Raw genomic sequence first — 17,401 nt, forward strand, 5'->3', positions numbered from 1 at the left:
TCCCCCACCTCTGGGAAGGTCCGGATCCCTCCAGCACGTGACCCCCTAGGCACCCCCTTGGGGCCCCCAGCCCTCGTATGGGCCGACACAGTAGTGACCGTTCTATGTCACTACACATGCAACATTGAAGAGGCGTGTTAACCACGACACTCCTACACTGTCCAGAGCTTTCAACAACTCTGGGCCAATCTCGTCCACCCCGGCAGCTTTGCCGCTACGAATGCCGTCGACCGCTGCAGCGACTTCAGCAGCCGTGATGGATCAGACGCCCCCAGTTGTTGCCAGGGCTGCCTACTCAGAGGAGGGCATGTCCACCGGTTTGAGGAACTGCTTGAGGTTGCGTTTAGATTGTTGTCCTTCCCTCGCATCACCGATGAGCACGGTTGGTTACGTGCGGTGCGAAAGAAGTTCAACATACTACACTATCCACTACTATTACACACTACACGGCTCTATATGCAACACCACTATACAACATCGTGAACTTTCTTTGGAACTGCTTGATATGTTCATTTTGTTGTCCTTCCCCTGCATCTCCGATTATCATGGTTGGCTACGCACTGTGCGAAAGAAGTTCAACGTACACACGCACACACACACACACACGAGCAGATCATCATCGCACTGAGCACTTTTATTGAACTCCCTTGCAGCAATGACTTACAAAAGAAACGCAGGTGCACGTGAAAGGTTACATTAATAATGATCATCACAACGACGACGACAACAAAATTCCCACCGGCCGATTACGAATCCCCTTGAGCTCAAGGGAAATATATACAGGCCTAGAGGGTCAGGTGAAGTGAAACTAAAAACCACAAAAAAACTCTATGGGTCTCTGCTAGTGTCTATGGGGTCACTATCCAGACCACTGGGGTCTCCACCACAACTCTTGTCTATGCGAGTCCACGAGGGGTCTTCTATGTGGGACTTCTTGGGTCTCTCGCTCTCTCTACAAGTCACCGGTGGAGCGGACTGGGATCTTCAACTCGCTACGCTACTTGAAAAACAAGGTTTAATCACAGTTCGGTCTACGAAAGTCAGTCGGCGCATCTCTATGTAAATATGTCGGTCTACTATGCAAGCCACTGGATCTCGACTTAGCTATTGGGGGGGGGGGGGGGCGCTTTCGGGTGCGCTTCTGCGGCCGTCTGGAATGCTCTTCCTTTCCGATAATTAGGAAGCCGCTGGGAGCTACGGACGCACTTTCAAATGATCACCATTCAGACAAACTCGTTTCTTTAGAACCGCTTGTCGTCGCTGCGTTTAGTTTTGTAGTCCTTCCACCCCCCCGCACCGCCGATTAGCGCGGTTTCACTAACGCACGGTTGCCAAAGAAGCTCAGCAAACGTAAACGACCCGTTGTCGTTGACACTAACAACGACAAAGTCGGGGGTGGCCAGCGTCAATTCCAAATCGAGTGAAAGTTGGCTCGCTGCGACGCTGCGTCAAAAAACTTTGAAACGCGGCACGGGCAGCAGACTCCACCACGGCGTTCCCAGGGGAGGCGCCTAAGCCTCAAGTGTTCATAACACCAGCGCACTGTACACCGTACACCAGCACCACACCGCACGCAGCACCGCACACCACACTGTATGCCACACTGTATGCCACACTGTATACAGCACAGCATTGCCCTGTGCACCGTGCATCGTCACGCTGTGTACTGTACGACGACGCCATACTATGCATCACCCTGCAGCGAGGCATCACCATACCATGCAACATCGCCGCACTGTACAACGCTGCCACACTGTATACCGCACAACACTGAAAATTGTACATTGCCGCACTGTATACTGTGCAGCGTGGCTACGCCGCCGTGCATCGTGATGCTGTACAGACACCGCCATACTGTACAATATCGCTGTACTGCATACTGTGCAACATTGCCATGCTGTGTACTGTACTACCCTCTCTTCATGTATTATATGACTTATTGAGACTTGTTACACAACATCTTTTTAGGTATTTCTTTAACTCCTTTCCCCGTTCCGAGACGGCTGCAAGTCGCAGGGGTGGTGTGGGGTGTGGGTGCTCCCCATTCACCGCCGAATCTCAGAACATCGCGAGCGGCTCAGCGTTCGTTGTATTTAGAGAGAGGCGTAGCAGCGGCGGCAGCAGTGCCGTTGTTTTTATGAAGACGTCGTCAACGCGGAGAAACGCAGCGAACACGATCGCCGCAACTCGACGTGAGCTGGGCACCAAACAACTCGAGCCACACGGACTCCCGCACGGCCTTGTGGGAGCCTCAGTGTAACGATAAAGTTACATTTTTTTTCCCTTCCGCGTGCGTGCGTAAATCGGAAAGGTTTCATTTTTTTTTCTTTCTGCAAATGTTGACCCAAAAAAAAACCCACAACTCCCGAGAACGCATCCTAAATTCACATCGTGAAAATCAACGGTCAATAGATTTGCATCGTTTGGCACAACGTTGCGCTTCCGACGGACGCACTCTACGTAAACAGAGGACTTGCTGTAACACGTAACGCGCCCAGTGACCAAATGGCAAAACTATGAAAACTCTTTCTATTTATTGTTACCAGGCAAGGCCCCACTGAGCTACTATTTAGCTCTTTTCAGAAGTGAACTGGCTATCACAAATGATAGCCCAATGAAGTGGCCTATCATCATCACGTGGACATTTATAGCAGTAGCCAAATACTCTAAAATGCGCGATGTTGATTCTAAATGTGGTAGGGAAAAAAACGGAGGCCCCGGAGAAAAATCCACGCGACCACGGGGAGAACACGCAAACTCCAAATCTACAGCAGCAGGCATCGTCAGGGTCGAGATCGAAGCCACGACCTCCTGCACACCAGGCGAGGTAGTCAACATCTCCTGGCCACCGTGGTGCCCGCTGCAGTGTCTCCAGCAAGGCCGTTGTGAGCCCTCTGAACCCATCCGGCTGACTCGAGAAATTACATTTGGGAAAAAAGAAAGTTTTACCCTGGGCAGGTGAGGAGGGACCACCATCCCCTTACTTCTTGGTGGTTTTGCGGATCAGAGCCAGCCTCTGTGGAAAGAAAGAAACGGAAGAGGCGCACGTGTGTATGCAGACATTGTAAACATGTAGCCTTAACAGACTGTTGGGGTAAGTGCTTAGCGAGTAACAGCGCCTATGAAGGCCGTCACGGCACACGAGGGGGTGGGCGTCCAGTAGTCTCCTTAACATACCACCACAGGTACTCATTTGAGGCTCAGTCGATCTAGGGGAGGCCCAGGACCAGTTCAGATAATCGTCACTGGTGGTGGCTTGGGTCGCAGTGTTCGTAGAACAGCGCGCTAACCGCTACACCACTGCTCCCCCCCACTATACACACAGACACACTATTACACAACAACCGCCATTCGCTACCAAGTGGCGGTGATGTCAACCACGGCGCTTGTGCCAGGCTAGGTGCACTCTTAAGCAGTCACGTGAAGCGTCGAAAGCTCGCTGCTGACAGGAGCTTACGGGATAAACCTAGGGGGGACGCCACGGGTTGACCGAATGAGACGATCGGCAGATGCACCACCGGCCATGCCCCCCCCACCCCGCCCCACCTCCGCTCGTTGTCGCGAGCGTCGCACGCTCCTCTGTCGTCGGGGGGAGGGCCGCGACTGCCTCCCGACTTAGCCCCAGAGGTCGCAAACGGGTTTTGATTCCTTACCCGTACCCGGCCGCACCAGGGTCGAAAACGGGTACCTGTACCCTACTCGATACCCGGCTACCCGTACCCGGCCGGGTATCGGGTAGGGTACGGGTATTGGATACCCGATTGCGACCTCTGGGATGAAGCCATGTTGCAGGCGCGGGTGGGTTGATTCTAGGAACTTGAATTGTGAGAAGAGACAAGACGTTGGGAAATGAGTGACAAACGGTGACTCACCAGTGACTCACGGCCTACCCGTACCCGGCCGCACCAGGCTCGCAAACGGCTACCCGCACCCGGCCGGGTACGGGTAGCCGGGTATCGGGTAGGGTACGGGTATCGGGTACCCGGTTGCGACCTCTGCTTAGCCCCTGGTTAAGCGGCGGCGGTGGTGGGGGCTGCAACCCAGCCCGGCGCCGCACGATAGCGGACGTCCCCTTCGCGAGGAGGTCCCCGCGCGATCGCTCGCCGCCCTCACCTGCTTGTGAGCCTCCGTTGTGCAGGACTTCTTGTAGGGCCTGATCTCCTCCGAGCCGAAGCCTGGTATGCGCATGTTCCACTGCCTCTCTGCGCGAAAGACACGGGCGACGCAGCGACGCATCATGTCGCGCTCAACACGGAGACTTTTATTTTCTCCTCCCAGCTTCCACCCCCCTCACCCCACCACCGTGGGTGGCGCGGACGACGATGGGGGGAGGGGTTCGTGGGAAGGGGCTCGTGTCTGTATGTACGGTGGACTTCTTTGGCACCGTACGTAGCCAACCCTTGACCGTGTCTGTATGTACGGTGACATTTTTTGGCACCATGTAGTAATAGGTTTTTACCCTTTCAACTGGTACAAAAACTGACACCTTTATACAAGGGATCGTGTTTGCAATAACCGCAACACAAGCAGTCAAAATGCAAACAAAAAGAAACAACTCTGATGGTGATAATGATATGCACTGTCCTTGAAATTGATTGGTCCACACCCGAGACAGCTTTTCTTAGAGCCTAGTCTCCATTGGTGTTGGACCGTACGTAGCCAACCCTTGACCGTGTCTGTATGTACGGTGACCTTCTCTCGCACCGTGCGTGAGCGTTAGTCGCGAGCGTACCCAGGTGCAACTGCAGGTCGCGGACTTCGAGCGACGAGGACTTGCGATGGCGTGCCAGCTTGCAGGCGGCGGACACCACGTTCTCAATGAAGTCGTCGGCAATCTGCAGCAGCATCTGGGGGGAGGGAGGGGAGGGAGAGGAAGGCGGGGGGGAGGGCGGGAGGGCATGGAGGGAGAGGGATGGATTGGTCTGTCAGAACCACAGCAGCTCAGAGATGCCAACTCCCTCGCCTGATATACTTCACTAAACTACAGTCGACTTCAACGATTACCTATGTATGCGGTTGACCTCGATTTGCGAATAAACCGTGAATTAATAAATCGCGTGGATTTTCCCCTCAAGCCCAAATTAATCACCGAGAAAGCATTCGTACAACGTTGTTATTCTCGTGAAATGTTTATCGCAAGTCGCACGCGCGCGCTCAATCCGGGCAGATACGTTGCCCCGGTTAATCCGAAATCCACGCGATCGCCACTACACAACAGGAGTTGCCAAATCTTTACATCAATGGCCGTACAGCTAATCCTTGTTCATTCGACGCATATTGGGCTCTGGCCTTGCTGAATTATTACAAATTATGAATTATGTACAATGGTTACTACCCCCAGTGCCTCCTGCCCTGATAAAACAACAATTTTTCGAATTTGTTTTTCAAACTCTTCACGCATTGACACGCGCAAACACACCCCGCCCCCCCCCCCCCCCCCCCCCACATAAACTTGTGGTGAACATGCAAACACAAAACAGGCTCTGGTAGCATATGATAGAGAGATCTGGTGAAAAAATCCACGCGACCACAAGGAGATAGAGATGCACAAACTCCGAATATACAGCAGCTATCGTCAGGGTCGGTATCGAACCCACGACCTCCTGCACACCAGGCGAGGTAGTTAACATCTCCTAGCCATCGTGATGATGAAGAGAGATATACGCAGACTCCAAATCTACAGCAGCAGGCATCGTCAGGGTCGGGATCGAACCCACGACCTCCTGTACACCAGGCGAGGTAGTTGACATCTCCTCGCCCACGATGGATTGGCCACCACCGAGCGAGAGGATTTCGCAGCGACGTGCGTTAAGCCCTGGACACACACGCGCGTGACCCCGTGACCCCGCGTTACCTCCTCCACATCATCGTCCAGTTGCTCGTTGGGGTCAACTTCCCGCACCAGGTCCTGCAGCCTCTTCCTGCTCAGCACCTGGTGACGAGAGGGGCGGTGGAGGTGTTAGGGAGTAGCAGCAGCAGCACCTGTGAAGACCGTGGGCTGGTGGGGTGGGTCGATCCCCGGCCATCTCCTCCCACCTGCGTGCCGTCCACAACGCAGCGCGGGCCACCGGCGACCCCGCCGGCCGGCGTCCCCGACGGAGACTCTCGCTTCACGGTGACGGCACCACCGCCCGCGGCCCCCGTAACCACGGCGGCGGCGGCCGCGCCACCGGCAACGGAAGAAGCGGTGGAGGACGGGGAGCAGGAGATGCCCGCGGCGGTCGTGACGGACGTCGGACCGGCGGCGACGACGTTGGCGGGCGAGGTGTCCGCGTTGGGCTTGAGGGCCGACGCGGTGGCGAGGCTGGACACGTTGAGCAGAGCCGTGGGGCCCATGTTGGCGAGGACCTTAGCGGGTGAAATCGGAAATCAGGTTTAATTTATCCATAATAGAGGGGGGGGGGTGGGTTTGTCGGGTAAGATCGCGTAAATATATAAGTGTTGTGTCGTTAAACCCGCCACCACCCGACACAGCCAACCGACTAGTAAGAGGTTTGTCACGTAAACAGAACGTGGCCAATTCGTTACTATTTCGATTTAAAGCTTTCGTGACTGCAGGGATTCATCTTCTTGGTTCTTTCGGTAAAGTCACGTAGAAGGGAAGTAATATTATTTTATTACGTTTTGTTTTTTATAATTTTTTTATTATTTTATTACTTCCCTTCTACGTGACTTTACCGAAAGAACCAAGAAGATGAATTCGTTACTAGTACAGCACTAACCGGTTGTGTGTTGTAGAGCAAAGCCACAACAACATTTACAATCTGAGTACGACTTTTCGCCAGTAATTACAACCAGCTTCATCAGGCGACGTGACAAACATTAGTAATTGGCTGTCAGGTGGTGGCGGGCGGGTTTAACGACACATTTATATATTTACGCGATCGAATGCAAAAAAACCTGTATTATGGACAATTGTAGACCGTTCGTCGCACCTGCACTGCCTTCGTCTTGAGGTCTTTGAGACGCTCCAGATCCTGCTTCTGTTTAGGATTGTGAGGTCCAGGTCCGATGAGCTGATGGTGGAGAGGGGAAAGAGAGGGGGCATAGTGAAAGAGGAGAGACACCGAGAGAGTGGGGGGAGAGAGAGAGGGGAGATGGTGGGGGTAGTGATGGAACAAAGTGTGGAGTGGCAAGGAGACAGAAGGGGGAGAAAGAGAGAGGGGAGAGCGGGAGGAGAGATTGCAGCAAGGGAAGAGATTGGAGAGAAGTGAGGTGAAAGGGCAACACAGGGAGGAGTCGAGAAAAGGGGAAATGGACATGGAGAGAATGGAGGAGAGAGGTGGGAGAGAGACAGGAGAGAAAAAACAGAGCGATCATCAACCACCACCACCACTAAAACCACCGTTCACTCTTTTTCCCTGTTCCAATGACGTCTGGCAAGTCGCAGGGTGTGGGTGGGTGTGTGGGTGGGTGTGTGGGTGGGTGTGTGGGTGTGTGGGTATGTGTGTGTGTGGGTGGGTGTGTGAGTATGTGTGTGGGTATGTGTGTGTGAGTGGGTGTGTGAGTATGTGTGTGGGTGTGTGGGTGTGTGGGTGGGTGTGGGTGTGTGGGTATGTGTGTGTGGGTGGGTGTGTGAGTATGTGTGTGGGTATGTGTGTGTGAGTGGGTGTGTGAGTATGTGTGTGGGTGGGTGTGTGGGTGTGTGTGCGATGGTGATAGCGGCGCTGTGATAGTGGTGACGGTGGTGATGGTGATGATAGTGGTGGTAGTGACGGTGACAGTAGTGATGGCTGTAATAGTGGTGATGGTGGTGATGGTAGTGATGGTGATCATCGCGGTGATGGTCATCTCAGTCAGCAAACCCATGGCACCTGCTGGGTCTGTCCAGAGACCTTCTTTCAACGAACCTTCGACACTTCACGTGGCCTCAAATTGAACCTGGCCTGGCACAGGCGCCGTGGTGCCATCATCATCACTTAGTGGCGAATGCTGGATTTTGGTATTGGTGGTGTTGTTGGTGATGGTGGTTATAGCTGTGATAGTGGTGATGGTGGTTGTCGTGATGGCTGTAATAGTGGTGATGGTGGTGGTGATAGTGGCGGTGATGGTGGTTATAGTGGTGGTGATAGCGGTGGTGATAGCGGTGGTGATAGTGGTGGTGATAGCAGTGGTCATGGCGGTTATAGCTGTTATAGTAGTGGTGATGGTGGTGGCAATGATGGTGATGATGGTAATAGTGGTTATAGCTGTGATAGTGTTGATGGTGGTGATGTTGGCGACGTTGGTGGCGACGGTGGAGGCGGCAAAGGTCGCGGCGATCGTGGCAACGGTGGTGATGGTGGTAGCGGAGAAGGTAGCGGAGATGGTGGCGGCAGTGATGGTGGCGGCAGCGATGGACTCTCACCGCTATCTGGGTGTCCAGGTCTCTGATGACATCGGCCACGGGCATGGGGTTTGAGAGGGGAAGCGTTGCCATGGCTACACAATAACACGATCACCAGAGCTGCGGAGAGACAATCAACACATGACCATTTATGTGATCTCACCCCAAGAAAAAAACCTATGTTACGGTTAAGACGAAGAGTTGCCAGGGGGGGGGGAGAAAGCCAAAGAGTCGCACTAAGTAGCAATAAGCCCACATTATCTCAATCCATAATACATTGGGTTTTTGTTGGGTTAGATTGCGTAAATGTAGAGGGGGTGCTTCAAAAAAATTGTAAACGCTTCTGAGACTTTGCAACAACAACGATGCTTCTGTCCGGGCTCTGGAGACCACCTGGAGAAGATTCCGGGCAACGCGTTGACAACGATGGCGAGCAAGTGGGAGAAACTCTTTGACTTTTTGAAGCTATTAACATAAACATTTGTTATCGTATTACAGGGTATTATTATCCGTTACTTTTCCATTAAAAACGATAGTCCCACGTAAGTGTTTACATTTTTTTGAAGCGCCGCGCATAAATGTGTCGTTAAACACGCCAACACACGACGCAGCCAATTAGTGAGGTTCAGTGTCACGTAAACAGAACGTGGCCAATTCGTTACGAGCACAGCACACACCGCTGCGTTGGAGAGTAAATCCACCACAACATTTACACATCCGAGTACGACGTTTCGCCAGTAACTATTGTTTTGATGCCGATTGTAATTACTGGTGAAAAGTCGTACTCAGATTGTAAATGTTGTGGCTTTGCTCTCCAATAGCCCCGGCCACTTCTTTATGACCCTTGGGCTACACCCATTTCAAACCTTTTAAAAACAATCTGCCTCAGCAGCAGACCATGCTTTTTTATTCGATGACAGACACATGCGTTGCGCCCGAAACGTCGTGATTTATTTCATACCGTACGTGACTTTACCTAAAGAACCAAAGAGCATGCTCTGGTAAATATATTAGCATTGAAACAGATTGGTCCACACCAGAGACGGCTTTCTTTAGAGCCGAGTCTCAAACGGCGTTAGACCAGAGGTCAACGCCTAAATGTGACCAGCACCAGGGCAATTCCACTGTCACAGGACATTGAGAGCTGGGGGTGAGAAGCAGCTTCACCATGAAACCTCCCCTTGCCGGTATCAAAATACTCTGTTTTTTTTCGGTAAAGTCACGTAGGTAAAACAATTCAAATAAATTAAATCACGACGTTTCGGGCGCAACACAAGCGTCCTTCTTCAGGTGGGGACAACTTAGCGAAAGCACAACCGCTTAATTTTGTTGACCTACGTATGAATCCTTGCCGTCACGAAAACTTCAAATCTAGTATTCTTAGGTTTTTTCGGTAAAGTCATGTAGGTAAAAACTTTAAAAAGTTAAATAAAATACTTTTTAATGTTTTTACCTACGTGACTTTACCGAAAAAACCTAAGAATATGAATCCTTGCAGTCACGAAAGCTTCAAATCTAGAATTCAAATCTAGTGTCTAAATATGCAGACGCGATTCCTTGGAAAAGGTTTCAGTTTGGTGTTTAGAACACCTTAACACAACTCCTGCTTTATTATGGCCAGTAAAACCTATTCTTATCTTTTGATATACTGGCAAGGGAGGTCCAAATGATGTAAGCAACAATGCTGTTTATAAACAGAACGCCGCCACTAAAACACCCACCCCCCCCCCTCGCCTGACCACCCTGCGGGAAACGCCGCACTCGCGCGGGCAGGGAAAACAAGGCCGACGGGGGTGAGGGGTAAGTCGGGCTCGGGGAAATGTTCGGGGAACTCTCCCTCGCCGGTCTCTCTGCTGGTCCCCTCGGACTCCGAGAGAACCTTGGGGATAGGAGGGGACCTAGAGGACCACCCTGGGAGACAAACACGGACGGGAGGGAAGAGGATAAGAAGAGAGAACGGGAGACCGAGCGAGTGAAGCCTACCGATTGCAGATGGAGGCGCGGGCAACCCACAATGCAGCGCGCGCTTTTGGGGGGTGGGGTGGGCGGGGAGGGGCGGGCTTGGTTCGTCACGTGCACTCATTAACATAAAGTAGGCGGTAATGTGCATAAAGTAACATAAATTAACATATATTAACATATATCAACATAAATTAGACATGCGATTAACATAAATTAACGTGGCGGTTCCGATCCAGATTTGGCACGGTACTACCAATTCTAGATTTGAAGCTTTCGTGACTGCAAGGATTCATATTCTTAGGTTTTTTCGGTAAAGTCACGTAGGTAAAAAATTTAAATTAATAAAAGTAAAATAAAATAAAAATCACGACGTTTCGGAGGCAACACAAGCTTCCGTCTTCAGGTGGAACCGTCACAGCTGTCGGGAATATATACAGGATCTGTATATCTGGTACAAAAGATGTATTACCGAAGCTATCAACAGAAGGTGCATGTACGGGATTAACTGCACGTGTGGCAAATGTTAGGTTGGGCAAACAGGATGAATGGATCAGCACGAGAATAAAAGAACATCAGAGAAATATTAGATTATACTCTTTGATTCTTTCGGTAAAGTCACGTGGGTAGAAAAATAATAAATTCTTCTTGGTTCTTTCGGTAAAGTCACGTAGAATGGAAATAATAAAATAATAAAACAATAAAATAATTCTCACGACGTTTCGGCCACAACGCAAGCAGCCGTCCTCAGGTGAAGAACAGGTCTGTCAGCACCTGAGGACGGCTGCTTGCGTTGTGGCCGAAACGTCGTGAGAATTATTTTATTATGTTTTCTTTTTATTATTTTATTATTTCCATTCTACGTGACTTTATCGAAAGAACCAAGAAGATGGATCCCTGCAGTCACGAAAGCTTTAAATCGAAAAATAATAAATTGTTATTTTTTTCCATCTGAGGACGACGGCTTGTGTTGCAATCGAAACGTCGTGATTTTGTATTTTATATATATTTTTTAATGTATATTTTTTAAAAATTCATTTTTTTTTCTACCCACGTGACTTTTACCGAAAGAACCAATGAGTATGGATTCCTGCAGGCACGAAAGCTTGAAATTGAAATATGAAATACTCCCAAATGCAACTGTCAGCAGTAGCAGAACACGCGTGCCAACAAGGGCACTCAATTGACTTTGATACTGGTAGGAACCTCCTGGTTACACCAGCCCACAGGGGATTATTGTGTCCGTCCGTCCATCGTGAAGGGAGGGGCTGGGTGGTAAGGGAGGGGCTGGGTGGGGAGGGGAGGGGCTAGGTGGGGAGGGTGGGGCTGGGTGGGGAGGGGAGGGTGGGGAGGGGCTGGGTGGGGAGGGTGGGGCTGGGTGTGGAGGGGCTGGTCACCCCGTGGTGCCCTTATAAAACTCAACGTTTAACCTACTCACGCCGGCTTGTGCCCGCCCTTACAGTCGGCCATATTTGCTGAATACACCACGCCGCGGTTGACCCTGCAGGCCATTGACCGAGCAACCCAACGTTCCTACCAGCTCCCTCCGCAGGAATGTGTTAATGTTGAAGTTCTGTGCAAAACTAGCTACTACTGGCCAAGACTAATTAGATAATCTATCGAAATTGAAAGAAATCAAAATAACATCTTAACACAGCTGTTTTGTTGCCAGAAAAAAGGGGAAAAACCTATTATCAAATCAAAATAACTTTAACCAATTCGGATAACTACTGTCTGAGTGCTGCGTGGAAGCGAATCATCAAATAATACATTCTTTAAATGCTTGCCTACAAAGGGCAGCGTACTTCAATAGGTATTACCATTGGTAGGGCTATTTTAATCAACACAATAGACAGGAAAGACAAGATCAAATGGTTCGCATAATGCACACGCAGAATGTACGTTGACTCAGTAATCCCCTCCCCCCACTTTGTGCAAGAGCGCAAAAGAGTGGTAACCACATCTATGCCTCTATATAAGGAACGAAACAGGTGGACTTCACAAATTTGGCTGTTGCCTGATGAAGCTAGTTGTAATTACTGGCGAAACGTCGTACTCATATTGTAAATGTTGTGGCTTGGCTCTCCAACACACAACCGGTGTGCTGTACTAGTATACTACACTATACACTACACTGTACACTACACCATACACTACACTATACACTACACTATACACTACACTACACACTACACTATACACTACACTATACACTACTATACACTACACGATACACTACACTATACACTAGTGCTGTACTAGTATACTACACTATACACTACACTATACACTACACACTAAACTATACACTAGTGCTGTACTAGTATACTGCACTATACACTACACTACACACTAGTGTTGTACTAGTGACGAATTGGCCACGTTCTGTTTACGTGACGACCCTTACTAGTTGGCTGTGTCGGGTGGTGGCGGGTTTTAACGACACATTTATATATTTACGCGATCTAACCCAAAAACCTATATTATGAGTGTAGTGTATATTAGTGTAGTGTATAGCAGTGTAGTGTATAGTGTAGTGTACAGTGCAATATATATAGTAGTGTAGTGTATAGTGTAGTGTACAGTGTAATGTATATAGTAGTGTAGTGTATAGTGTAGTGTACAGTGCAATATATATAGTAGTGTAGTGTATAGTCAGTAAGAAGTGTGATGAACGTGTAACGGAAACCCACATCGGACATGTGTGATATAAGTTCAACACGTTTACTACTGTATATAAACTAATCTCACACCCCCCCCCCCCCCTTCGCTCTGGAACATTGTCACGCACACCAACGGGTTAATGTTCCCCAACCCCGGTTGAGAGGCACGAAATTCTAAGGGACGCTTTTTTAAATCCTTTATATTAAGTTCGCTTGTTTGCTTACGACCGTGCAAATCTTTCGGTCGTTTTTTAACCCACTTCCCGTGATCCAATCGAGCTGACATTTTCCACACAGACTCGTTGTGCGTGACAATTATTGTTCGTGAAATTTTTTTCAAAAATGTTACACTTTTTAGGACAAAAATATTATATTTAATTACCAATTGCTTAATGGTGCAATGCAATCATCTGACCCATAGGTGGCAGCCATCTCAAGCCAGAGGACGAGAGGACTCTAGCCGCCACGCATATAAAGGATTTATAATGAAAAACTTTGTTTTTACGGGTTAATTTTTTTCGCCGATGTCAGAAGACGCAAGGGGTCGCTATTGCCGTGGTCGTGTGGACGTTTTTAGGGGGAGTGGTGGCGCAATGGTTAGCGTCACTGCGCTAATATTGCATCTACATCCCCTCGGTCGTGTACCGTTCCGGCCTTCATAGGTGCTCGCTAACAGCACTTGCCCCTACAGGCTACACGGGGAATCTTTGTCTTGTGTCTCTCTAACTCTGTGTATGTATGCAGTCGCTGTGTGAGCGAGGTGTGTGTGTGTCTCTAAGTCTGTGTGTGTGTGTGTCTCTCGCTGTCTGTTTCTATTGTCTGTGTGTGTATGTGTGTAGAGGGAGACAAAGGTGACCGGGCGTGGTGCCGGCCACCCCACCCCCCCCCCTCGTGTGTCGTTGATGCTGCTTGCTGGCAGCACTTTGCCCCAGCAGCCTGTTGAGGCTACACGGGGGATCTTTGTCTTCACGAGTGTGTTTATCGAGTTATTCTGGGTGTAGCACGAGTTATGACCACTTTAGGATCGCACCTGAGGCGAGGCATCACCTTCCTCGCAGTCGCCTCTGGGAACGTTGCGAAAGAAGTTCTACATACATACACTACACGACACTCTACACTCTACAATATACACTACAATACACACTACGTTGCACCCCAAGATGAACAGGGAATGGCTCCGACTCCCGGCCATGTAGTTTTATCCGGACCCGCTCACCATCATGAAGGTACTTAATGATCGTGAGCAGAGGGTCAGGGACCCCGAAAGCACGAAGAACAACCCAGAGCCCAGGCCTACTGGTGGTATCATAGGCCTTGACCAGGTCAATAAAGCAGAGATGTAGGTCTTGTTGGAATATCCCTATACCTCTGCTGTAGCAGACGGACAGAAAATATGGTATCTGTGCAGGACCACCCTTTCTTGATTCCTGAAGCTGCATTGGGGCTCCACAAGCCTCTCCTCAGCGTGCCTGGCATGGCGATGTTGAATAATCCTTGCCAGGACCTTTCCCGTCACACTAAGGAGTGAGATGCAGTTATTACAGTCTGTGTAGTCCCCCTTCTTAAAGAGGGGGACCACCAGGGCATCCATCCAATCCTGCTAAACCTGTCCAGTGGTCCAGGCTGTTGTTATGATGTCATGTAGGGCAGTTTGTGCACAAACGCCACCCTCAGCATTCGCTAGGGAGATCATCTCTGCCCGGTGCGTAGTGTCTGAACACCTCCTCTGTCAGCCAGGGTCTCTGGGGAGGTCTGGACCGTCTACCGAAAGCAGCCATTACAGCAGGATGAGCCACAGTCCTAAATCTCGCCCATTTCCCCTCGACATCAGGAAGAGTGGGAGACGATGCCAACCCCAGCCGCAAGCGATGATGAAATTCTCGCTTGCAACTTTCATCAACTAGCTGAGACCAGGCCACTTTGGCTTTGAATGGGGTCCTGGGTGGACACCCACCACCGAAGTGGATGAATGGCTGGCGCATCTTACAGATAACGAGTCGATGGTCAGTGGACAGATCAGCTCCACGGTAGGTCCTGGTGTCAAGGACATAGGCCCCCATCCGCTGTTCCGTCACTATGTAGTCCAGCAGATATTTTTGCTTGGACCCAGCATGCATCCATGTTGTTGTGTGGATGCGCCGATGCCAGAACAGCGTGTTGGTAATTACAAGCCCATGGGCTGCACAAAAATCTAGCCGCCGCCTACCGTTGTTCTTGAGCTGATCTGGCCCATGCCTTCCAATCACTCCAGACCAGGTGCCAGCATCATGACCAAGTCGGGCATTGAAGTCACCCAACAAGATGACTCTGTCCCGAGGGGCCACTTTAGCCAGCACCTGTGACAGGTCATAGAAGGGATCTGACTCATCAGCCTTGTCTGCATCCCTCCACGGATGTTCATCTTCGGTGGGGGCATAAGTAACCACGACCACCACTCCCCACCTCTGGTTGATGGGAAGGCGAGCCCAAAGTAGCCTGGGGCTTATGGCTTCCCACACCTCATTGCCACGCTTTGTTCAGAAGAGCCACTTCCTGTTGTTTGGCAGTTTCCTTCCCCGAGAAGAGGACTGTCCACCCCTCATGTTGGCAGGAGCCAGAGCCAGTCTACCGGACCTCCTGAAAGCTACATAGATCCAGGCGGTACCGGTCCAGCTCCCGACAAAGGAGTGGCAGCCTCTCCTCCGCAGTGAGCATTCGAACATTCCACGTGGCCATCCGAAGTGGCTTTTGTTGTTTCTGGAGGAGCCTCGAGGGTAAGGATACAGTCTCCTCGCTCCGCCAAATGGGGTTTGGCCTTGGAGACGTCATAAATACCACCATGGCCTCCGGCACAAGCTTAATTAGATTTTTATTACGTGGTTTACTGGTACATGGATTGAAGGTGGAGGGGTTACCAGTCCCTTGCACCCGTCCAGAGCCTAATTTGGCCGCTGTGGTGGCTACAAACGCCATGAGGGAAATGGCCAATTGCAATTGGCCCTCCCCCCACGGCACTGCTCACCACAGCGTTACCGTCCGGCACCAATGAGGAGGTATGGCGATATGTTGCCAGACACACAGACAAACCCACAAGTACACACACAGACACACACACTCGTACACACACAGACACACACACTCGTACACACACAGACACACACAGACACACACACTCGTACACACACAGACACACACACACGTACACACACAGACACACACAGACACACACACATATACACACAGACACACACAGACACACACACTCGTACACACACAGACACACCCACTCGTACACACACAGACACACACAGACACACGCAGACACATGTCCACACACACAGACACACACAGACACACACACTCGTACACACACAGACACACACACTCGTACACACACAGACACACACACTCGTACACACACAGACACACACAGACACACACAGACACACACACTCGTACACACACAGACACACCCACTCGTACACACACAGACACACACAGACACACGCAGACACACGTCCACACACACAGACAGACACACACACACATATATACACACGTGCACACACAGAGACATACACACACAGACACACATGCACACACAAACAAAGATAAAGATCCCCCATATAGCCTCAACAGACTGTAGGGGCAAGTGCTGTTAGCGAGCACCTATAAAGGCCGGAACGGCACACGAGGGGGTGGGTGGCCAACACCACGCCCGGCCGCCTTTGTCTCCCTAGTGCGGATGTTCGCTACACACCGCACCAGGTACTAATTTGAGGCTGAGTCGACCTAGGGGAGGCCCAGGACCGGTTCAGATAATCGTTCAGTTGGCCGTGAGCGGGAATCGAACCCGGCGACCCGCACACACACACAGGTACACGTAGAGACACGCCTACACACACACATACACGCACACACACGCACACACACAGGTACACGCAGAGACACGCCTACACACATAGACACACACGCACACACACATATAGACACACACACACACAGACACACACGCACACACACACACATAGACACACACGCACACACACGCACACACACAGGTACACGCAGAGATACGCCCACACACATAGACACACGCACATAGACACACACGCACATACATACACACACACACACACACATAGACACACACGCACATACATACACACTCACACACACACACGCACATACACACACACACATAGACACACGCACACATACACACACACATAGACACACGCACATAGACACACACGCACATACACACACACGCACATAGACACACGCACACATACACACACACGTACACGCACGCACACACATAGACACACACGCACATACACACACACGCACATAGACACACACACACATAGACACACACGCACATAGACATAGACACACACGCACATACACACACACACATAGACCCACACGCACACACACACACGCACACACACACAGGTACACGCAGAGA

At 50.6% G+C, this 17,401-nt stretch overlaps 1 protein-coding gene across 1 annotated transcript; it reads right to left on the minus strand.

Annotated features, from left to right (window-relative positions):
- Positions 1-618: 618 nt before the first annotated feature.
- TAF12 (TATA-box binding protein associated factor 12) lies at positions 619-10,369 on the minus strand. The gene is made up of 8 exons (XM_061579360.1): positions 10,310-10,369; positions 8,348-8,446; positions 6,936-7,016; positions 6,037-6,348; positions 5,855-5,932; positions 4,733-4,847; positions 4,114-4,202; positions 619-3,016 (listed from the first exon to the last, which is right to left on the minus strand). Exons 2-8 carry the CDS (start codon positions 8,417-8,419, stop codon positions 2,981-2,983), a joined length of 783 nt encoding a protein of 260 aa, XP_061435344.1. The 5' UTR covers positions 8,420-8,446; positions 10,310-10,369; the 3' UTR covers positions 619-2,980.
- Positions 10,370-17,401: the final 7,032 nt, after the last annotated feature.

Source organism: Lethenteron reissneri, chromosome 69 (assembly GCF_015708825.2).
Source record: "Lethenteron reissneri isolate LAM-NWPU_2019-01 chromosome 69, ASM1570882v1, whole genome shotgun sequence".
Taxonomy (NCBI): Eukaryota; Metazoa; Chordata; class Hyperoartia; order Petromyzontiformes; family Petromyzontidae; genus Lethenteron; species Lethenteron reissneri.